Here is a 24868-nt window from a genome sequence, read left to right on the forward strand (position 1 = left end):
CTGTTAATTTTTATTTCACTGAAGTACCAGATAAGCAGTATTTTCCTCCCTTCCCAAAATCAGCAGTCATTTTTCTCCTATGTGTTTGCACAGGTGTAATACATAATGTTGGGTTTGGAAATGTGAGGCCTGATTTTGAAAAATTGAAAGTGAAGGCTGAAAATTATTTAAAGAAAAAAATGTCATTGCTGAGATGGGAAAGTTTGTTCATTGTATTTTTTTTTTCTTTCTTTGGGTTGTGGAATAGGCGTATACTACACTCATTTGATCTGAATTTTAAAATTTAGCACCCTGATTGGATTGCAAACCATTTAGGGCAGGAATATTCTTTTCCGTGTGTTGGACTTTGTAAAAAAAAGAAAAAAAAAAAAAGAAGAAACACAGTGAAAACCCTATTTGTGTGCTCTCTAATGCTCTAATGTAGTAAAAGTAAATAAATGGTAGTTATTTTATTGGAAAATAATCTTGTAACTATGAGGTTTAAACAGTTTGACATTTTTACTAATGGAGATGAAAAGAAAACTTCTTTAAAATAACCTGAGGATACCCAGCTCTCCCTTTTGCTTCATTGTATAGTGGTCATTTTGTCCTTGTTTTAAAGATGGCAGTGATTACACGTTTGGTATTTGTGGCTTAGGACTAATGGAAAGTAGCTTAATTGCAATGGAAATATTCCATAAAACTTGCATATTAAAACTGATGAAACAAAATTAAAACAAGAAAAAAGAAACCATGTATAAAATAACAAAAAAAAAAAAAGAAAACATCATACGTACTGTTGAAACAGCATTTGCAATATATTTAAAAATCATTATAAATTTAAAATAGATAAAGATCAGTTTCCATTAGGTTGAGAACAAAGTATTTGTAAATAATGACAAGAATATGTTTAAATGGAGCAATGTTTTACATATTGGAAATAATCCTAATAAATATTATAAAAATGTAAATCAGCAAATTACTAGAGTTATTAAATAAAAATTAAGTTGCTTTGCAGTAAATGGAAATGATGTAATAGATACCAGTTATTAAACAAATATTGGTTAGCTCATACTTATCAGGGACAGTTTCCTGCCTTTTATGTCACACTCTGTCTTTATTATATGCCTGGATCATATAACTGACTGATAAAAAACACTTTACTGTGTTTCTCCACTACATTAACTCAATTACTGTTCTTGTTCTCACAGCACCTGTTTGTTAGGGATGAGCTCAAGCAGTTCAGCAGAAGTCAGGTTCCTTCGAACATCTGTGTGTTTGGAGGCACACGAGTAGGTTGGTTTGGTACGCATGCCAAGACAAGACCCAAAGTCTCATCCAGCCAGGAGGTGCTTCTGTGGCAATTGGCCCAAAACAGCTAGAGAAGCCGTTCAATCCTCCGCAAGAGGAGGAAGCTGTGCTCTGGTTTAGAAGATTTCGCTAGTGGCTTGGGTTGCTTCTTTCTTCCCTTGGATATTTCACGGTTGCAGCCTTCTCCACACTGAGTCTCAGTTTCTGTGTAGTTTGCTATCATATAATAAGCTTCTGAAGGAGAAAAAAAAATAATCAAGGTTTTATTTAGCACGCTCAGTTGAGTCCCAACACACAATTGTAGAGGATTTTTCTTCTTATCTAATTCAATGATATTCAGCCAGGAAGAGCTTTAAGGGGAAGATAGTAAGATATGATTTCTGATTGTTCCCATATGATAAGAAGAAAAGGGCATAATTATGTGAAATCAGAGTTTCTCCTCTTGCTCTAAAAACAGTTGAAGGACGAGACAGTTCCTTAGTTCGACCCCCAAAGAAGAGAGGAAGGACTCTCAGGGTAAAATGCTCCAGAGCCTCGGGGCTTAGAGAGGACACACAGAATTCTTGTAGCCCTCCTAGAAGACATCTTTATATTGACCAGTGAATAGAGAAGGGCTGTATGGTCCTGCTGCTTCAAAGCTACCTACTTAACTCACACAAATTCACCGCGTGAAGAGTTGCAGAAACAAGGGCAGAGCATGTATGCGCACCGGTAGTGCACAGTAGACAGGGGGGTGGACCAGTCACTTTGTGATTCAATTTCTGGTTATAAAATAATATATACTAGAGCTGAGAAGATATGACACAGGGGGCTTAGAGATCCTCAGACTTTGTGCAAAAGAAAACCATCCAAGTATCTCTGACCCATAACGTGCCATATGCCAGATGCTTCCAGAGCTTCTGTTTTTCCCCTCTGCAGACAGCAGTGTAAGGTTCCTTCATTCAAAGAGCTGAGCGTCTTCTTTATGTTCTGGAGCACTCTCAGTTTCCACTGAAATCAAATAAATGGCTGTGGTTTTTACTCGTCACGGCCTCTGGACTGCACAGAAACAGTTAAGTGTAAAAAATGAAAATTTCTTACGTTCTGCCTTTGACAAGCGACACATGATGTAGGGGCTGGTTTTGGATTAGCTCTAGGACTTCTTTGCACCCTGCGTTAGCATTCAGAAGCTACTGCAGATGTAGACCAGCTTGGGTTTGTGTGGTCATCAGGTGCTGAGGTATATTCCCAGTGTGACTGGCCCACTTAAATCCCTTGAGTAATGAAAAAAGAATAATGTGCATGAGCAAAGTGGCGCCTTGAAGAAGGTTTGGGTTGTGATAAATAGAAGAAACCTAAGAAAGAGAGGTATAGGAAGAAAAAAACTTGGCAGGGCTGTGCCCATTGACTGAGTATGTTACGACGTGTATGACACACATCTTACATGTATTAGCTGTATTATATACATTTACAGTGTTACTGCGTTTTCCCTTGGAAATGTGACTAGCCAATTTTAAAACTTGCTTAGATGAGCTGATGAAATACAGTAAAAATGGTGCTGTTTTAAATGAATTCAATCCACATTTTCTTCCTAAAAAAAGACTGCCTGTTGCCATTCTCTGAAGGCGCTTGTAGTGGGATGAGCAATATGAATAATTAAGGAAAATGGGTATGTGTGCTCCAAGAGGAGACAATTTTGGTATTGAACATCCTTTATTCTTACATTTCTAAGATGAACTAAAAGGACTTTTCATTTCTCTAGATTTCTCCAGATTTCCCATCCTTAACATTGTACAGCATGCCTTTTCTCCTGTCTTAATGACATCCCAAACTTTTGTTGAAAATAATTGATTGAATTTAAATTTCCTTAAAAGTTTAAGAGGTAATGTTACAGTATAAATTTCCTACCAAACACTAAGTAGGGAAATATCCATTAGTGAAATTAACTACAGTTTCTAGGTAGCTAACAATGTGCAGTATACAGTAGGGCATGGCTAATGAACACTGCAGTGGGTGATATTTCATTATACAAATTAATGCTCACATTTTAATGGGAAAGTCACATAATGAATCTCAGCTTCAGTGACAGCAATTAGAGACACAGATTGTCCCCTTCTGGACAAGGCACTGTTTAGCAATAAGCAGCTGTGTAAAAAGTCTTCAGGTTTACAACATATATATATGCTTTGGGGGAATTAGTGTACAGTTTATATTAATGTACTGAATCTTCCCTGCAAAGTAACAGCCATATTTATCTCTCTGCATTTTAACTAAGTAAAGACATGTAAAAAGACTAAATAAATATTGCAGATGAGCTATAAATAAAGGAAAATATTCAATTATAAAACTTTATAAAAATTAAAATATTTTATTGTAATGCCTAATGCACAATTGAAAAATCTGTAATAAACTGAGTCAAAAGCATCAAAAGTCCGTCCTTTTACAGGGTAGGGGTAGTTTCGTCTTAAATAATAGAGAAAAATCACTAGTAAAGGAAAGTAGTAAAGAGAAGAAGTTAACTAGTATTTCTGACAAACAGATTAATTGTGTGGTGAAACATGTGCAGGATCCAAAAATAATCCTACAGAACCTTTGATATTCCATTTGGTTTAAAAAGTGTGAAGTGAATGATTAGAATGATAAAAGAAATTACCGTGTAAGAATAGGCATAATAATGAACTAATTAAACCATACAGCAATTCATTTCTAAAATATCTACTGCACAATGGATAAAATGGGTTATCAATAACTGTTTCAATGGTAAAATAAAAAATGCTGGAAAATGTTTTCAGTGTTTTCATTAAGCGGTATTCTCTGGAATTATAAGATGTTTGATTTCATCTGCTTTGCATGAAAGCAAGCTACAGCTTGTTTAGAAATGTATAGGATCAAATTGCAACTCACGCTGTCCCCGAGAGACTGTCCGAACCCCACTGCTGGCTGCCAAAGCTTTAGGGGTTGGGGTTCTTGTTCTGATGCCCAGCCCCCGCTGTACTGAGGAGCAGAGGGGGACGCCCCGCAAACAACCCCTTAAGAAGTCTTACTTAAAAAGGGGGGGGGGGTGGGGTGTCATTCAGTGGGGAAGGGGAGTGCAAGGTGCAGTAAAGGTTTTTAAGAATTTGCACGTTAACTGTGAAAAATGAATGAAGAAGCCCACAGCACGAAATATAAACAGATATTTAAGATTTGAGAAGGGAAACTAGAAGTGATAGTAAAAATACGTGTGTGGCTATTAGGGTTATGGAGAACGGTAGAATTCTGCGGATCTGGCAGATCAATTGGTGTCTTGCTAATTCTAGACAAGAATGGGTAAAATTCATGGTGTGGAAGACTAGTCTTCTGTTCTCAAAAAGAAGCATGATGGTTTTTATAAGTATTTTCCAATGATACAGTTCTGCCATTAAGTAATGAGGCTGTTATGCTGTAGCCCACTACATTTTAATATTTTTTATAGCGAATGATACTGGATAACTTATAGATAAAGTCTTAAAAACCCTGGCTGAAGAGCTCTCCAAATCATTAAAGTTCATTTAAATAACCAAGTCTTGGAACACGGAGCAAGTTCCGGAGCACTCGTAGTAAAAAAGCTCTGACTATTCTAGTATTTCCAAGAAGAAAGACTATTAAGACTTTGAAATTATAAATGGACTACCCTGACATAAGTTTGGGGTAAAATTACCGAATGAAGTTGTTAACTAATTAAGAATTGGTAGCACAGCTAATTCAATTTTATTTTATGAAAGTAAGTTTTACCAAGTTTCTCACTTTCTCTCAAGGCTTGTGTAAGTAGCCTCTTCTGTGTGACAATCCCCCTCACCAAAAAAACCCAGTACACAGAGATGGAGCGGCGCATAAACTGGCAGTTCTGCAGCAGCGCTTTTAGCTCCATCTATTTGGTAATTCGTCATTATTTGGAAGAGTATATAAAATCACTGTTGATAAAATTTACCAATGGCGCAAAAACGGTAAGATGCTAAAAATCATGGGGAGGCACTGATTAGTCACTTAGTCAAGTGGCCTCTTTTCAACAATATGAATTTTAAATCAGCGAAATGTAAAGGAACAAATACTAGAGGCGTTGATGAACTGGGCCTAGGATTATGGTAGAGAAGCAACAGAATATGAACTGTTAGTTGATTGCTATAGCTATGGATGTAAACAGTCTTGGACTGTATAAGATTAATATCAAGTTGAAATTTCATCAAAGCTTTAGTGGATGCCCATAATTTAAAAGGACATTGAAAAATTGGGAAGGGTGTTCCACTCAAGAGGGAGAGAGGGTGAAGAGGTGACTGGTTTGCCATCTGCAAGTACCTTCCTTAGGGAATAGATTTTTTTATTTTAAAAATCTGTTTAATTTAGCGGGGAAAAATGTAGCAATGTTCAGTAGTAGGAAGCAGACTCTGGACAAATTGAAGCTAGAAGGCACACATTTTCAGTGGTGAAAATACTTAACCAGTCAGTTTACCTAGGGACATGGTGGATTCTTCTTTGTTGCTGTGGTTGAAACAGAATATGTTTAAACTAAAACAAGTAAGTTTTTTTTTCAAATTGTAGTTAAAATTGGATGCAGGAATTATCACGTGAGGGTCTTTGGCCTGTGTGGTACAGCAGATCAGACTAGATGATCACAATTGTCCCTTCTGGCCTTAAAATCTGTAAATTTGGCTGTGGTCTCCTTGCACAGCCCGTAGCAGATAATTCCTACGACTAGTATGATCAGACTGCGTTCAGAGCAGGACTGGTGATAGCTTGCATAGGTTATACAGCTGCATTGTTTATACAACCTACGATACAAATAGACCTGTTTCTGCCGGGCAGCATGTCTGTTTCCAGTTATCTACCAAGCTTTTGTGCAGATTTTACAAGCAGCATTGAATTTTTATTGTTTTACTGTATCCTAATATAAAATAGTTCTTGTGAGATGTCTTGGGTCTTGTAAACCAGAGCAGCAGATAGATCAGAACCGTGATTATGTTGCCCAGATAAGTTCTTCTCTATAAGATTTTTTTTTTTCCATTGTACACACTGGAATATTCTCTCTTTCTACTCCATTGTGAAAAGGTTTGCAGGAATGCAAACAGGGCCAAGATCAGGATGGTCGTTGCCTTTGTGAACAGTGAAAAATGACTCTTGGATATGAAATGCAGAAAATTATTTTGAAAAAGTCACATTCCCTCACTCCTACATGGCAATGTTAATTTATGTGAACTGATATTAAGTGTTAAATAGCTCATCCAGACACTGCTTTTGGCAATATTACTGGGGTAGTCATTACAGTAGGATGAATTCTCTGAAACCTTTCCTCTAAGCATGAGATATAAACAGGTTGTCTTCTAACAAGAATCATAGCCTACCTCTCTTGTCCCCTGTAGCATTCTTTGGGCGTTTACTATTGCAGTTACTGATAGAGTCCTGGAAATTAGGGGTCCTTTGGATTTTCCATTGAAACTGGCTTGGGTTTTGGTTAGTTTGGTTGAGGTTAGGTTGGGCTTTTTCCCACAGCAGTTTATAACTGTTTTGTCATTTGTACAGGGACTTACGCAGGTCATAGCTGGTTGTTAATTTGAACAGATGAAATAGCATCTAAATACCTGCACAATTACTGAATTTAGGAAATACTGACACACTAAATTTAAAAGATTCAAAGATGATTTACTCCATCCTACTTCCTTCTCCCGGTGCCTGCCCTCGAAATTGCAGCAGTTAAGGTTGCTTTGAAGTAAAGAAATCAGTGCCAATATTTGGATCTAAAAGAGAAGAAAGAGGTTTTGAAGAGTTCCCTTTGAACAATGTTACTTGGCCAGTCCTGTATTGTAAAGGTGGCACAGTGTGTTGCTACATGTTGAGTCCAATTTCAGACCTTCGCTTTAGATCTCATTTCTAGCCATGCAAGAGGTGGGAGCACCACAGAGAGAGTGTACCGAGGCTAGGAGAGATTTGAACTTTTTATCACACTGTCTCAGTCAGTGTCTTCTTCCAGTCCAAGGCTCATGGTGTTGGTGCCGAGCTGCATCCCGATCTCCTCTGCTGAAAGGCAGCTCACTCAGTGGCGAGGCCTTCGAACGGAAAATCTAATGACTTCAAGGCTTAGCAATTCAGAATAAGAGCGCGTTGTAGCGCCCAGTGCTTTAGACTGAAGGTACTTCAGAAGTATAAAATATTACTAGTATTTTGTCTAGTTAGCATATTTTAACTCACACCCATTTTTACATATACGTATTGATTTGAACACCTCCTGCATGTTTTTAGCGACAGGAGTGCTGCCTGTATTACAAACCTTTCCTCCTCCCTGTAGAAGTAGTTACCCAACGGCTGACATAGCGCCTGCAATGCTGGGACACACTTGTTAGTGGTGTCACTTGATGTGCAATGCAAACACACACTGAACTATCATTAGAATAAAAGGAAGTGCTCGATATAATTGTGTTAAAGGATTTCCGTAAAGGCATAGGGGATGCTGAGGAAGAGCTTTTCAATTAAGAGGAGTGAAAACTCAAAAGTGAGAGCATTTAACCTTATAAAGTCTGGTACTTGTTTTTCACCAGTCTGATTACTTCTTAGGCAACACTTGAAATACCCAAGCTGGGTCAGAGGTCGCTAGTGACTGGTGATAGTAACTGGTGGGACAAAAATCAGAATAACAGAAAACGGCTCCAAAATAGTGCAGTACGCACGTGCTGTAGAACCAGCGTTAGTATTTGTCCACGTTGTGACTGCCAGCACAGCTCTCAGAGTTTGCACCCTCCCAAACGGCCCTGCAGTGTCTTCTGTCCCCTTGTCCCTACCCTAAAACGCCTGCGATGGGGGGGTGTGTGCTCAGGCTCTCACCTGAGACCAGGGAAGCCCAGGCAGACGTGATCCGTCTCCGTTCAGTGATTCCTGCACGTCAGTAGGAACTGCTTGCTTTTGCACAGCTCCCACTGAAACGCAGCCCCTACTTCTTGTTGGTGGAGCGCCAGAACTTAATTAGGTGATTGTAGAAGACTCAGAAGTTGCGCTGAAATGTTTAAATCTGATTTCTTCTGTTAAGCTGTGTGGACCCAGGCCTAAAGCATGAACCATGCTAATTACTACCTCTTCCTCTGCTGAACACCTCTTGTTTGAGGTGCTGCACTTTTCTCCTCTAAAAAGGTCGATTGATGTGGTTGATGTAAAGCTCTCATGTCTCACCGTTTAGCTTTAGGATTACATTATGGATTTAGAATTTCCACTGCATGTAATTTACTTCAGCCCCGTCTGAATTGCAGCACGTATCCAGCTAGTGCTCGTGGTCAGTAAGCCTGCTCGCCCAGGGCTCGGTGGTCGTCTGAGCGCGCTGGTGCTCTACGTTCCTGCGATCAGGGAGAGGAGCAGCGTCCCAAGTATTCACCAGCCTTTCAATTCAACCTGTAGCTTAAATAAGAAAAGTTTGAAAGCCTTTCAGTTCTGTTTTAAGCAGGTTTTGAGGTTATTTGAAAACGCGTAATTTTCCAGATGGCTTGGTGAACTACAGAATATTATAGAGAATTTTAACAGTGGAGGAAGTTTGCAAAACAAGTATTTCCATTATACCATTTGGAGAGGGCTTGCCTTCGTCTTTTAGATCGCTTAGGAAAAAAAGCTACGTAGAGAAAACAGTTTCTTTTTCTTGTTGAGCTCCCTCCTAGAAATAATTGCCAATATTGACAGCTCACAGGTCTTCCAGATTCCTGGCACTTTTAGTGAGAGTTTCCGTACTTCTTCCTATAAAAGGAACTCTGGATTGCTAACAAGTGCTCTGCAAAAATTTAGATGTACATTTGCTTAGATGTACGTTCTTTTTGGATGTGTCTTTATGATTGTATGTGAATATTTATTATACGTGTAATATCTTCTGCCTCTTTTAAAGTATTGAAAGATCAATAAAAGTTTAGTGTGGGCTTAAAATATATATTTCATTCAGGAAAATCATCTTATATGTTTTAAAACTCTATTCAAGCTAATCCTAGAAAAGCGCTTAAGGTAGGTAAATTACACGTTTTACTACTTGAGCATTAGAAATGCCATTAGTACAAATTTAAGGGACTGCAAAAAACAGTAGATAAAGCTAATTTCAAATACAGAAACTAAATATATTTTGTACTTTTTTTTATTACTTGATTTCTTTTTTATTTTATTGACTACTTTTTATTTTAACTATATGTTCTTACATGCTGCAATCATAATGTAGTGTAATAATATTAATATTTTATAGAATCTGTATTTATAGTTCTTTATTTAGAAACAATGCAGTAGGTCTGCAGATCTTTGAATCCTTCTGGAATGGTGCCCTCCAAATAATGATAAATTACTTGTGCAGTATGCCATTTGCTAATTATATCCATGATTTACTGCAGAGCAAGACTTAAATCATTCATTTCAGTCTTGCGTAACAGTGCCATAAAATTTTTAGGTTTAAAAATGGTTTCCATGTGTATAATTTAAACAAATTTTAGAGCAATTGTATACACAAAATATTGCAACCATCCATTTGTTACATTCTTTGTCTCTCTTTTTTAAACTTGTACTTTTAATGATTACTGTGGTTGAAATTGTTATGCTTCATTTTCATAATCATAGCTTTTAATTCTACAACAGTTTTCTACATGTTAGATTAAGAAAAAGATGGCTAATTGTGTGTAGATACCATGTCATTCCTGAATAGCCCCACATTCTGGAAACCCATTTTCGAAATATTCGGTTTATGAATTAGTCTTCAATTAAAGACATTTCTTTTTTAAAAATGAACTATTAGCTCTAAGATCTTCTTGTTTGCAAGCAGCTAATGTTGATTTTTTTTCTTCACTCATCCGTACACCAAAGTACAGTTAACTCTCTTTCTTTATATTTTTCTCTTTATCCATACCTATAGGTGAGAAGCCTTACAAGTGTCCGCATTGTGATTATGCTGGTACTCAGTCTGCATCCCTCAAATACCACTTGGAACGGCACCATCGGGAGCGACAGAATGGAGCAGGACCACTCTCCGGCCAATCTGCAAGTCAAGAACACAAAGATGAGACATCAAGTAAAAATTCTGTGTTTATTAGACCAGATATATTGAGAGGAGCCTTCAAGGGGCTTCCTGGTATCGATTTCCGAAGTGGTATGGTCTCGCAGCAGTGGACGTCAGGAATGCTGTCTTCTGGAGAGCAGCAAGGACAAGCAGCTGGCATGTCATCTGAAATATCTTCAGAAAATATGAAGAGTTCAGACATATCTTCCAAAGGAACACACTTTTCTGAACTTGGCCGCGCGTACCAGAACATGGTTGGGAACGGTGTGAACTTTCAAGGGTCTTTGCAAGCTTTCATGGACAGCTTTGTCCTAAGTTCTTTGAAGAAAGAAAAAGAAATGAAGGATAAAGCGCTCTCAGATCCACTTTCAGCAAAAGCTCTGGGCTCAGATGGTGGCGAGGAAAAGATAAATAGCAAGTCCTCGCAGCGAAAAACAGAAAAGTCACAATACGAACCACTTGACTTATCCGTAAGGCCAGATGCAGCCTCCCTCCCAGGTTCATCTGTTACTGTGCAAGACAATATTGCTTGGCACGGCTGCTTATTTTGTTCCTTTACAACTTCATCTATGGAACTAATGGCTCTGCACCTCCAGGCCAATCACTTGGGCAAGGCTAAACGTAAAGACAACATCATAGGGAACAACAAAGACCAATCTAGAGAAGCTTCAGCCTCGGTTAATAAAGTGAGCTTGCTTCCCTCTTCTGTGCAGTCCAGCAAGGAGGCGGTAGTTTCAAACATGCTGAGCCAGCTGGACTCAGCTCCTGAGAAAATGACCCAAGGACAAAATAAAGAGACCCTGGGAGAGGCGAAGAGCACCGCCTGGCCCAGCCACATGGAATCCACTTTTTGTAATTTTACAACAGACTTCTATAAGCAGTTTGGTGTTTATCCTGGTGTTATTGGCACGGGAACGCAAAATTCTTGCACCAGTAATGAATCCGAAATAAAAACACAATCCGAAGACGACCCAAATATTCTGCTCTCTGACTCTGTAAATAAAAGTGCTACTGATGACCTTTCTGACATAGCTTCATCTGAGGATATGGAATCTTCCAAGGAAGAAAACATTGAAGATGAGGACATTGACACAGAACCAGATATTATGAATAAGCAGTTGTCTGCCCTAAATAAAGAAAGCAGTGAAGGAGGCGACAATATACAAAGCGCAGTCACCTCACAACCAACACAAGGGCTTGTATCACCACTGCCGCAAGCATCAGAAAAGCAGTGGCACACTCAGAATCTGCTGTCCTCCCATGAAACTGCACAAGGAGTGATGAAAGCCGAACAAGTTCAGGGTCCGCAGGTCCTGGAGAAGCAGATGAACATGTTGTCAGTCCTAAGAGCTTACAGCTCTGATGGCTTAGCAGCCTTTAATGGACTTGCAAGTAGCACAGCAACTAGTGGATGTATCAAGAGACCTGACTTGTGTGGTAAGTTTTAGACCTTCTTTTAGACCATTTCAGAAAACACTTGTGCAGAATCATGAAGCTGCTCTTTAAATATACTTAGTCATGTTTGTTAGTAATACATTTTTTTAAATGTTAAACCCTGTGGGCCAAATTCTAGTCGTATATGTGGTCTACTCCATTGAAATCAGCAGTGCTGCATGCATATACTTACACAGGACTTTAGAAAGAACTTGCTTTTTAAACTAGAGTAGCAGCAATATAGACTATCTGTGCTAGTGGCATCTGAAGGGGATACTGCTTTAGCATACTCAAAGGAGGAAAAAGTTTTTAAAAATTGACATGGTAACTTGCAAACTTTTCAGTATTTTCATATAAGTAACAACCCAAGAAAAAACACTGGATGCTTTGCCAAGCAAACCTTGCTTTCTCTAGCTTTTTTTTTTTCTTTTCTTTTCTTTCTTTAAATTGGGTGTGTTCAATTACCACAATACTAATGACATCAAAGGCCAAATGCATGGAATGCATCTGCCTGTGGCGAAGAGCCTTTTTTTATTTCTTTTCTTTTCCCTCACCTTTTTTAAAATTTTTTTTTTGGTTTGGTTTGTTTCAGTGGCACCCATACAGTAGTTGCCCTTGACCATTTTCACTATTCTAACAAGCGGTTGTATGAATTGCGATTTGTCTAATTAAGAATATGCCTCCAGGTAATTAAAAAAACAACACACCAAACAAACAAAATCACCTTTTACCCTTATTAGTCTCTGATTTACAAAACTGCAGTTTTACTTCCTCATATCACACACATCATATATGACAAAAATGAAAGTTAACTCTATTTGGAACAAATGAGAATGAGGATTTTTTTTTCAATTTATCTCCTATTTTGACAGCGTGGTTCTTGTTTGAAAGAGATTTTAGAGTGTAAATCCTTTGAAAAACTATATCACTTTAAAAAGAAGATTCAGCAAAGGGCACAAAAACTTCAGTAATGCTCGTTTCACTTAACCTTCAAAGTAATCAGAAAACTCATTGTCAGAGCTGAACACGCATAATAAAATGTATTCAAGTTAAAAAAAGAGAAGAAAATGTGATGAACAGTTATAAAGCCTGACAATTTAAAATGAAAGCCTAAATCTGCAAACACTTAAGAGTGGTTACCCTGGTTAACTTAAGGTTAGTGGGAGCTTGCTTTGTTTGACTTTACCAGGACAGTATGTGTGCTTAAAGCCATAACCCCTTCTTCAGGCCCCTCTTCACTTTTCCAAGTTTATCAGTTGGTCTGATAAAAAAGTCTGATTTCTCTTCACAAAGTTTGTCTCACTTGTATTCTTGGCTTCATAATATCGTCGTTACTTAAACTGAGTCACGAGCCCAAGTATCTGCATGGCCTTACTTGTAAACTTCTGTGTCTCAATGCACTAAGAACCAGTTCAGATAGCTGGAAATATTTCCAGATTCTTCAAAATCAGCAGTTAAATTACTGATATTTTGAAAATAGTTGGTAGTTGATTCAATTTGCAGCTGATAAAATCCTACTTTGATTTTTTTTTCCTGTTTGTGGAGTACAATCAATCAGTTACAAAAAAAAAGCCAGCAGTGAAATGACTCTAAATGAACAAGTAAAAAAATTGGAAAACAAAGATTACTTGCTTTGTACAAAATATCTTTATACTTCTTCCCAGACATAAGATTTTTAAAACAACAACAAAAAAAACCCAACCCTCTAACATTATTATTGAAATGAGGTCATATTACTTCCATTAGTTTTTTGTTTCATCTTCCAATCAGTTCAACAGACATTTTATAATGGCTTGAGTTTATATGATTTTAAAGACCATATCCCTTTCACAAGCTCTGCCCACTGATAATGGATTTGACTTGAAGTATGAAGGAAAAAAAAAACAACAGAAGCTTGTCTGTTCTACTTTTTAAGCCATTTTTTAATGGAAAATACAGTGCGAGTCCTCCTTTCTCCCCCCTCCAAAAATAGCTTTTTGAAATTCCTTACTGACATTCTATTGAGTGTTTGCAGAATATAAGTATTAAGGTTGACTATTTAATTATATTATTTCATTTTTCTCAATATCTCAGAGCAAAAGTGGATGAGTATGAACAAGCCCCGTGTCAGTAGTTCTTTTTCTGTTTGGTTGGCTTGGACACCGCCCACTTGAAAGTAGTGGTTTTGGGGAGTTTTCATTTTCTCAGTGACATTTTATGCTGTGAAATCACACTCCATCTGTGTGTGCTAGTGTGGGGAATCTCACCTGATGTTTCTGTGCTTGCAGATTAGCCATCAGGAGCACCCTGTTCATTTATTAGCCTTGCTTCCCTCTTGCACAAAGCCCATGACCTTAGTCATGGTTCCCTTTGTCTCTCCTACTGCCTGAGAGATCAGAAAACTTGAGACCCACCTCCAGCGCCCGATTCCAGGGCTTGATTCTTCTGTTCCTTTGTATTTTGGGAGACACTGTGCATTTGCCTTTCTTTTTACAGCCAATGATGTGTGGGTTGTTGACATCTCAAGAGAGAACACTGATACACTTGATGCAGCCCTTGCACAATCAAGACAGCAAGGCGTGGTGCTCTTTCCACAGTCAGAATACAGTGGAAATAAAATTGAAATAAAATATCTCAGCTTCAGTTAGCTGAGATTGCATCTTTGGTTGGCCATGCTAATTGAGTTAGATTTCTGGCCGCATAAAAACAAACTGGGATTTTCAGTAATCCATGTGGATCGTTTTTAGTTGGCATATTTTACCTTAAGATAAAGGGTCAGTTTTTAAGCACAGAACTTGGCACAAAAAAGGGTTTAATTTCTAGAGGAGAATGCCACCAACTCACATTGTTGTTTTGGAAAGTCACCACAGATGTGAAAGCAGTCCTCAGTTTCCCTATATGTAGAATGAGAGAGATTGATGATGTACACATAATTCATTTATGCTCCTGTCATGCTTCAGGCTGTAGAGATGAAAGACACAATTAGGAAAGAACCATAATTACTGCATAATACAGAAATTTCTATGTCAAAATGCTGCTGAGAAAAATCACAAACTTTTGTAATATTTCTCCTTTACATATATAGCAGAATAGGAAAGAACAGAAAGAAAGAAAAAAAATACCATTGATGAATTTAGAGTTACTCCTGACCTGTACTTGGTTTTGGAGTCTCAAGAGACTATACCTTGGAGCCGATCTTGTTGCTACCATGCAGTTTCTAAGAAGACGTGCCTTTCCTTGCATCTTGGCGGGCAGTAGCCCAGCGTGGAGGGGATGCCCAGGGCAATGGCTCCATGGCTTGGTAGCTGTCTTGAGCATCCATGTGCTCTGCTTTCACAGCTCTTGCTTATTTGAGAAGTTATGGTCGGAGGTTCTAGACCTACTTTGTATTTCAGTTTTGGAAGATCTGTTTTCTTTTCCATTTGTGCTCTTCTCTTTCTCTGCTTGTCTTTCCATATACGTGTAGTTGTATCGCAATAATGTTCTACCTCCTGTTCCAAGTATTAATTTACGCCTGATTTGCACAGCATCTATTTATGACAAGACCCTTTCCTTTCTCTCTCTCCTCCCCTTTAAATTTTTCTGCTTGGTGTCTAAGACAGTAAAATTTCCCTATTTGCATTTTCGGCTTGGGAGGTACTTAGGCTTTCAAAGAAGAGCTGGTGGGGTACAAACTGTTGGCCAGAGATAGTCCTGGGCATTAGGTAGTTGCTTAATGGGTTAGTACTGTTGAACCCACGCTTAATGATGTCCAAAAGTATTAGTTCCGTGTTGTTTCTCTAAATCTAATTTGCTTCCATTCGTGCTTGCTTTCCTCCGCAATTAGTGCGGGTTTCTCCTGCGTAGGCTCCACCCCATTATCACTTCTTTCACTGTATGAAAACACGGCAGGGCCCTTCTGATGTTTGGTAGCACCTTTGGAGTTCTCATCCTGCAAAGGGCTGAGCACTTTCAGTTTCCTTTGGAGCAGAAAGCGTTCAGCATTGCACGGAATTATTAAAATGTTCAGCATTGTAACTTTCTGAAATACCTTCCAAATGTGGAACTGCAGCACAGACAAGAGGGCTGGGCAAGGGGAAGATCGATTGTGGCAGATTATTACAGCTTTATTGTCACATAATTATAGTGCTCTACCCCAATGTTTAAATAGTGAATTTAGTTGTTGTAAATTGCTTATTGCCACAGGTGTCAAAACCAAAAAGATTATAATACTAACCCCTTCAGAACTACCACCAACACATAAAATACAGAAGAAAAGTTTTAATTGTTTGTGGTGGCTTCACTTGAATCCTTATTGAAGCTCTTTTAAATTAGAAAATCCGTATTAAACAGAAGCAAAAGGCCTGATATGTCCAAGCTGTAGGACAGCTACGAGGCAATGGAAGGTCATCCTACCGCAGCAGATTGTAGTACTCCTGCCCATTTAAAGTATCTTGTATCGCACTTAAGTAACTCAACACTTTGTCCTGATCTGCAGTTGAAGGAGTAACCAGAATATTCTTTTCCCTCAAGGACGAATGAAATGATGTGGAAGTTTTACTGCAGACTTTTCTTTACCCCATTATGGTGATTTTGAAGAGGTTTCTTTAGTTTGAGTTAGGAGGTCCAAGGCCTGCTTTTAGTGCACGGACTGTTCTGCTGAACGGGAGATCAGCACCTCGGCCCCACGCCTGGGTTTCAGCCGCACTTCTGGATGTCGCAGTGCCATTTGCATGGCAGTATCAAACCAAACTCATATGGCTTGCTTCCTTTGTCTAATTAACTGGGAATGCCAGTGATCCAGTGAAGTTTGTGTTGCTGGATAAAAGGGCCGGTCTGTGAATAGCATTGTATTTGCCAAATGGTTCGCTAGTCATTTCAGTACAAACAAATGGATGGTGTCTGTAAGTCTGCAAACACTGTTGACATTTAGCCTTGTTTATGTTACTTTCCTTTTGCTGCATATTTTTGGCTAGAAAAGATACTGTCTGAATCAACACTGACTTCCTAAGCAGAAGCTAAGGACCCAATCTTGCATCCCTCATTCTCCATGAGTGGGACTACTTACATGACTAAGGATTGCAGAATCAGGTCCTATGTTTATTTGACTTTAAATTTCATTGCTATATTCATGTCATTTAATTTGATTGTATTTTGTTGTATCAGCAATCGGTCAGGTGATAAGTTCGGTGTCACCGTTTTGTTTACTGTTGAAAATTCTTATTTCTTACCCTTTTTTCATACTGCAGTGTAACATTCCCATTCCATTTAAGTTTCTGGAAATTAACCCCTAAAATATCTGATACAGCTCAGTGCTGAGTACCTTCTATTCCCAGTGAAACCGGAGGCATTCAGTCCCTCCTAGCACCAGCTCTGAAAGGGGGATTGTGTTTGCAAAAGGAGGCCTTGGTATGTGCCTTGGTTTCAGACATCAGTGGCCAGCCGCACCAAGGCAAATCCCTAGCACAGAAAGGCTTTTCTTTTCTTTGCAGAGACAAAATAATGATGTAAGCTTAGAGCTGTATGATTTTACTCTAAGTTTCATCTCCCAAACAATATATTCTTATTGGTTTTCTCATATCCAGGTCAAATTTAAATTATAATTTAGGATTAGGCAGAGGCACAGAGGTGTTTCCAGGTCTTTCCAAAGTGAGACAATGCTCTGGTTTGTGTTTTGGGTCAGGAATATATATTCTGGTGTCTGAGGTGTAGTATTTCCTATAGCTACTCAAACACGACCAATTTAGACATCCTTGTAAGTCAAAACTAAGCGTACGATTAATACCTATTATGAGGCCAATTTTAAACAATTAATTTGACAGCAATTATAATTTTATGTTACAGGCTTTCAGAAATAAATAACCAAATTCATCTTTGTAATCTAAGGAATTTAGGGTATCATTATGCGGAGATGATCTTGTTCTGCACAGTATTGCATATCTGGAATTTCGGAGGTTTGCTCCCACCTATCTAGACACCTGTAGTACCAGGGATAAATAATTACCTGAGGCTTATTAATTGTTTCAGCAAAGAAAAAAATATATAACTTAAGTGTAAGCATTAATATATGTATACACAATACATCCACAATATATAACAAACCATCATAATAGTACAACAATAGAGGTCCTGAATATGTTCTGTTATTTATGTGTTTGGCAAGCTTAGGGAATGGACTTTAGTATGAGTGAAAATTCTCTTAACATTTTTAAGGTTATTTATTGTCATTTCTATTTGAGTTTTTAATGGTCCTGTATTTTGTAATGCTTTAGCAGGAAAAAATACTGTAGTTATCTTTTTTCATATTCTTTAAGCAATATTTCTAGCTTAATATATTGTGCCAGGTTTTCCAATATTAACCAAGAAAGACAGTAAAATTCAATGAACAGCACTCTGACAACCACAATTTAAAACCTGTGATTGAAGTGAAATGTGTAAACTTCTAGTGGGTTATCATGTGCTTTGGAATAGAGTATTGTTGGAAGTAATTAGAAAATATATTAAGGTTTCCTGGTAATGAAGGTATGTAAGTTTTAATAATTGTTGCTTTCTGAATAAGTGTCAAACTATATCTTTAAATGTATATGGAGTTACAAGTTAGGTCACTTCTGAATGGAATGTAAAACAATACTAAAATGCTTCAATAACTTATCTCAGTGTTGCTAATAAAAAAAAAGCTGTTAACCATTAGCGCAGTTTGGAGTCATTTTGTTAATTCATTCAAGAAAACTCTCTGAGAAACTGTTGTACCTTTTGGTAGACCGAAGACCACTCATGCAATCCCCAGTTGTTGATGCTTTGAGGGGCAAACTCTGCAAAGCTACTTGTTGGCCCTGTAAAGGGTGTTAATTAAAAATGCAGTTTTCTAAGGAAGGAGTGGTTTGTCGTTAGAACGATGCCTCGTATGGTTAGGCAGGTAAATAAGGGTGGGGCATTAGACTTGTTTCCTCTGTCACAGAAAAGATCTTGGGAAGGTGGGGCCTGTTTCTCCTCTGCCACTATTAAAATCCAGCAGAAATTTTTGTGGAGGCCGCTGGGTTACAAATGAGTAATGTGGGGTGGATTAAGCGTGTAAGTATTAGTGCCTGGGTGCTTGGCCAGGGTGAGTTACGTATCTGGGTCCAGTCCTGCCGCTGGAAACGTAGCCTTAGTGCGTAATGGGTGTACAACGTCTGTCCCAGTGGAGAAACACCAGGAGCGTACAGCCCGCCAGTGATCTTTCCTGGTTAGTCGTGCCTAGCCTTACAGTGTCACAGCCTTCAATACCGCAGATAGCACTGAACTCTCCTTTTTGTTTCCCACGGAAAGAGTGTGTGATAAGCGTCCCGAGGCTAGCCTTCCTCCTCAGACCCGCGTGCGATTCACCCAAGGTAAAGCGTGCGTAGGATAACGAGCAACCAGTGGCCTCAGTGCCAGTAGTATCTCTCAGGTCTATGGTAAGTATTTCCAGGATGGGACCCGTAGGAGGTGGCCTGTTGTGGGATGCACCGCTCAGGACGCAATGGAAGCTAAAGGAAAACATGACTAGGGCTCCCAGTGTCACATCTTCATTAACGCTCTCGGTTTTGAATAGCATATTGGTACTTTTTATTTATTCCACCAAAACACCATGAGTCAGGACCTGACATTTTAGTGTTCTGTGTCATACTGAGAAAAATCTGTAGTTCAGCAGTAGGACAATTATATTATTTTGGAAGGGCTAGAAATAATACAGCATTTGTGAGACAACTGTAACATTTATCCAGACTCAGTGTGAGATTGTTCTTCCTTTTATTTGGAGAGCACTTCCAAAAAAGTATCAACTAGGAGCAAAGAAAAAAAAAGACAAGAAAAAGTGGCAATTATGAATCCATTTAACCCCCATAGGGTATAATGTCATCTTGTGTAATACCGTTGGCTGCTACATGCCTAAACTTCTATGCAGTGAGCTGTGAATATAGTCCTTATTGTCCTGTGGGCAATATGACTAAGGAAAAAATATCTCTGTAATACAATGGAGCATTTGTCTGAATGGCGTAACCTAAGGTCCATAACATCAAATCTAAAGTTGTAATTATACAGCTGCAGTCACACCACTCAAGTGAAGGCTGTGTCAGCACTTGTATTATATAAGAAATCCTCTTTTCAAGGGTTGATGAGTCATATGCAAAAAACATTTCTCACTAGACAATTGTTCTGGTTGTTCCGAAGCAACATCTAGGTACCGGCCTTTCCCCAGTAGGACACGGTCGTGTCTTCTGCAATATGCCATGGCATAACTTGGCAGTTTATTTTGCTAATGGGTGCATCTTTTCCAAGGTGGGAAATTACCTAGAAGCTTTGGGGTTTTGTGCATTTTTATTATTGTCAAAACATGAACTAGTGGTAAAAACCCCAGGGTGGGTAAGGGCTTCACTAACAAGGATTATAACAGGTGAAACGCGTCTTTCTCAGAGGTTGTAAAATTAGCATTGTTTTTCACAGTTTGTCATCCCCAATATTGATTTAAGTTCTCTGATCTGAACACTTCCTTAGAAGACCCGGTCACAGTTTTATTTTTTGAGGTGCCTTGAAAGCGAGCCTTTCAAGCTCACAGTGACTGTTACTGCCATTTGAAGCAGCCGCACGTTTGCTGGCAAGGAGCAGACGGGAAAGAGGGTTATTCACAGCAGCACCACAGAGGTGAACTAGGAGCACTATGCGGCCCTCCCGCTCCAAGGTAAAAGGAATACACTTAGGACTGAGAACAAATGCCGGAAACCACAACAATTTTCCTACTCCATGACGTTTCTAGATACGTATGCTGGATGCGAGTGTCTCCAGCTCGCAGACACTGCCATTTACAAACAGGTGTCCCTGGAGCCACCCCCACGTCAGGCATTTGCACCAAGCCGCCCAGCCCGCCCCATTGTCCGGGGAGCGAGACGCGGGCCAGCAACTTTCTTTAAGCCGATCTCCTCTGATCCAGGGCGTCTGTAGCGCCGCTCCCTGCATAGAACAGCCATTGTTCAGCTCGCAGAGCAACAGTGGGGTAGAAAATAGCATGCCATGCTGGGGATCAGAGAGGGAATTGTTCCTTAATTATCTCTTACTGAAGGAAAAATCCAAGGCATATCCCAATACGTGCCATGACTCTGGCAGAACGCAAGTCTTTTAAATAAGATTTGGGGAGGGGGGGGGGGCTCACGTTCAGAAGCTGGCAGCCCTCGCTCCTCCTGCAGGTCTACCTGCGATTCACTCACTGACCATGGAAAAAAATAAGTTTTCCGCTTTGGATTCTCCATTGTGAAATGGAAAATAATAGTACTTATCTCCCTGGTAGGAACGCTGTGAGGATAAATGAATTAATTAATGTTTGTAAAGCACTTTGAAGATGAAGAACATTATATAAGTCCTCAGTCTATAAATGCTTCCTCCTCTGATACGACTACAGTAAGCTATACAAATTTATTGCTGAAAATAAACACACATTGGAAATATGTGTTGGGTGTGTATATCCCTTCCAGACCCCAGCAAGGTTCGTGATCCCGCCTTCCTCAGCAGCAGCGTGTGACGAACCCGCTGCCGAAACCTGCCCCAGCCCCAGCCTGCGCCCAGCGGCCGTGCTCGGGGGCTCTCTGCACCTGCAGCAGCTTTCCCATGGTTTGGCCGTAATGTCTTTCCACCAAATCCGTCAATTTTGACCTCAGGGCTCTTCGGAGTGCCAGCTGGGTCGAGCCGCCAGTTTTTGGCCATGGCCGCAGCACACCAGCCCCAGCCGTGCTGCAGCACCGGGGCCCGAGGCAGGCGATGGCTCATGCAAGGTGGCTGGTGGGCTCCTCGGCCCCTGGCCCACCACCAGGGTCCTCCTGTCCTGTGCCTGTGCCAGCAGGACCTTGTCAGGACCGAGGACCCGCCACGCTGTCTGCCACCGTTTGTCCCCTCCTTTTCAGTGTTGCTGTGATGCTCGGTGTTCGTCTCCGCAGAGCTCGGCAGGTCCCGCGTTCCTGCTCACGCTCGCTGGGCTGAACTGGCTGTGGTGCGGCTTTTAATTGAGTGGCAGTGACTTCCATTCACTACTTGTAAGTTAAAGTTTTTATTGCCTGCTTTTCGACATGACCATCCTAGATTAGTCCTTGTTGCTTTACTTATTTATCTTTTTTTATTCAAGCCAGGAAGTGCGTTTGATCCTGAACAACTCACATGTATAACAAGGCAAGTTAAGAGGATACAGGGAAGGAAAACCAACATTTCAGCTGTATAGAGATGTGACATTTATCAAGAGAGACATGTAAGAAGAGGTTTGTGCATTGAAATGGACGGGCTAAAGATGAAATTCAGGATTTCTTGGGGCTTTCCCCAGTTCACAGCTGGGGATCAGTTTGTGAACCTTAGGAGAAAGGACCACGTTGGCCCTAGTTGTGCCTAGTTTCACTTGTGCCTCTGCACAGCTAACCCTGTCCCGACCTGTGCGCTTGGTTTTCTTTTAAATCCTTTTAAATCTTCCTGGTAAACCTGTTGCTGGTTTAGCCTGCCAGCTGGGGTGCGAGGAGCGCAGCGTGCTGCTCCTGCGGGCACAGGCACCCACTGGAAGGGGCTGGTGACCCCCAGCCCCGCTCCCGGCCGCGGGCAGCCGAGGGCTCGGCGCTCCCTGCGCAGACTTTGAAGAGGGCGACAGCGTTTGCCCAGCAAAGTCTGCTCCTGTGCCACCTTCACCCCCATGCCAAGCACACCGAGGCGCATCACCAGCACAACCAGACATCCCCAAACTCTGACCGGCACCAACACGCACCCAGCGGTGCGGCTGGTTTTTCCATCCCCTGACACAAGAACTGTTTAATAATGGGAGGGCTTATGGGTGTATTTGCTGTACGTTGGGGTGAAAAATAAAAAATAAAAAAAGAACCAAACCAGAAAAGCTTTCCCAAAGGATTGAGGTGGGAATCCCATTAATATGATGGCTCCCTCTTTAGTTGCCAAAATGATTGACAGCTGGATAAGGTCAGAAGATGAAAACCAAGCCATGGGGGACAGAGCAGGGAGGGGAGGGGGCCAATCAGTTGAATAAAAAACTGAGTGTCAGTGCTGGGGAAGGAGAAAACCGGCACTCCCACTAGAAAAATCCTCACCCTCTGCTCCCCTACTGTTTGTTTGGGGAAAATGCTGCAGCTTAATCAGAATTATTTACAAGATAATGGTCCATTGTTTGTAGTAAGACAGATGCTGTCTGTGGGAATTTGGTGTTTTATGCTCTATGCATTACAGTGCCATTGCTGTGTACAGATGGGATCACAGTGGTATTGTTGTTATCCACTTTTTGGAAATTTGGAGGATCCTTACCGTGAAAGGAGGATCCTTAAATAGAAAAAGAAAGAGACTTCTCGGGCCCAGAACTCGTGTTTCTCTTAAGGTAGAATTGTGTTTGTACGCATATGGGCGAAGAAGAGGACAAGGTGGAAGCGCTTTGCTCGAGACCTGTAGCAGGAAGGGTCCCTAGGCTGACTTGACTTGGTGGTGGCGGACATGAATTCAACAGATGGATGGATCCTGTGTCTTTCCAAAGGCGAGGAGATACGTTCTGGGGCGGGGTGGGGGGGTATGTCGGTGCTCCCTGCTTTGCTGGTGGCTGTTTAGAGGGTGGTGTGAGAGGGACACAAACAGGGCTGTGCAGGGAAGGGCTTGCCTGCTGAGTGATCGTCCTCAGCTGGTGCGATTGCAACGCGTGGTGTTCCCTGCCCTCCTCCCCGTGCTGCAAGTTAACCACGGAGCACTTCTCTTTCATCAGAAAGCTTCATCCCGATGATTTTGTGGGTGAAGAGGTGGGAAAGGAAAACTAGATTTTCACTGGATTCATACTGGGGAAAAAAAAACCCCACCAAACCAAACCAAACCAAAACCAAACACACCCAAAAACCGAAAAAATCTTGATTTATTTAGAAGATCAAATGCAAGATTTTTAAAAAAAAATTTTTAATCACAACAGAAACTCTATTTCCATAAGCATCCCCTTCTGGCCAAGTAGAAAACTCAACGTGGAGGCCTAGACCCTGGCCAAGGGGACGTGCAGGTGGGTGACCTGAAAATTGCTGCACCCGGGAAGAACAGGGAGCTCTGGTGAGGCCAGCGGAGACGGCTGCCTCCGTCGGCACATCCGTCCCACCGGCTGCGTCTCAGCAAAGCACGGGGGACAGCAGCACCCACGGGGCTTTCCCGTGAGCCTGGAGCGAGAGGACATGGACCGTGCCATGCGGAGCTCTGCAGTGCTGCGCCCCTCTCGGGAGCAAAACCTGCCTTGCCTTTTCCACCCCAACCACCGAAACCCGTGAGATAAGTTCCTCCTCAGGTCGCTGCGCTTTGGAGCAGGACCTGCCAGCAAGGTGCAGGACAAGGGGGCGGCGGGTGTCTGGGTGGGTGTGGGTGTATGTGTGTGTGCACGCACCTCCTCTCTCAAAAATCTGCTTTTAGTGTGCAATAGCTCACATAATACCTCGGCAGAGACCAGTGTGCACCAAAGGCAACCGAGAGACGACAAATCACCAGAAAGGCTCCAGAGGGGATTTTGAGCATCCACGTCTGGTATCCCAAGATCCATTAGCTTTCAGGTAAAGCGGAAAACAATGACCGTCTTTTTTGTATGCGAGATAATTAAGCTGTCTTTCCATCACTGCAAAATACCTGAATTTCCCTGGAGAAAGCAGAGGGCCTGGGGACGGGGAGAGAGAGAGGGAAGGGCAGGGAATGGCTCATTCGCAGTCTTCGGGGCACTGCATCCTTCTCCCTCTTGAGGTTCCCTATGTGAGGTACTGCTCACACGCTCGTTCCAGGAGCAGGGTCTGTGCAGCTGGAAATGGGTTTCCAGCATCAGCATGTCCTCCTCTGGGGGGGCTCCACCCAGAAATGGGTGACTCCCGAGTCCTCCCTTCCCTCTGGGCTCAGCATGCTGCCGGGGACGGAGCCGAAAGCATCAGATCACGAGTGGAAACCTCTTTGCACAAGAAAAGGGATCTCCTCTCTTTTTTTGTGAAACGGAGTTTTCCAAGACTCCCCTCGAAGGGTTAGATTGGCACGGGAGATTGCAATTCCTGAGTGATTTCATTTTTCCCGAGTGTCTCCAGTGGGATCTGTACTGGGAGCTCTACGTTTTTTTCCTCCAAGTCAGCATTTATTTGCAAAATCTTAATTTTGTATTTCCTGACATTTAAACTTTTCAGCCTAATGTTCTAATAAGGATTC

General features: G+C 40.9%; 1 protein-coding gene across 9 annotated transcripts in view; it reads left to right on the top strand.

Annotated features, from left to right (window-relative positions):
- ZNF536 (zinc finger protein 536) overlaps positions 1 to 24868 on the top strand; it is a 349578-nt gene that overhangs the window by 215431 nt on the left and 109279 nt on the right. For 8 of the 9 annotated variants that reach the window (XM_054201283.1, XM_054201280.1, XM_054201282.1 and 5 more), the window contains one exon: positions 10142 to 11722. In XM_054201283.1, the coding sequence (XP_054057258.1) occupies positions 10142 to 11722 (1581 nt within the window). Of the gene's footprint in view, positions 1 to 10141; positions 11723 to 16210; positions 18226 to 24868 lie in introns of those variants that run through there. The other variant, XM_054201284.1, reaches the window with a different exon arrangement.

The sequence above is a fragment of the Rissa tridactyla genome, chromosome 4 (assembly GCF_028500815.1).
Source record: "Rissa tridactyla isolate bRisTri1 chromosome 4, bRisTri1.patW.cur.20221130, whole genome shotgun sequence".
NCBI classification, from domain to species: domain Eukaryota; kingdom Metazoa; phylum Chordata; class Aves; order Charadriiformes; family Laridae; genus Rissa; species Rissa tridactyla.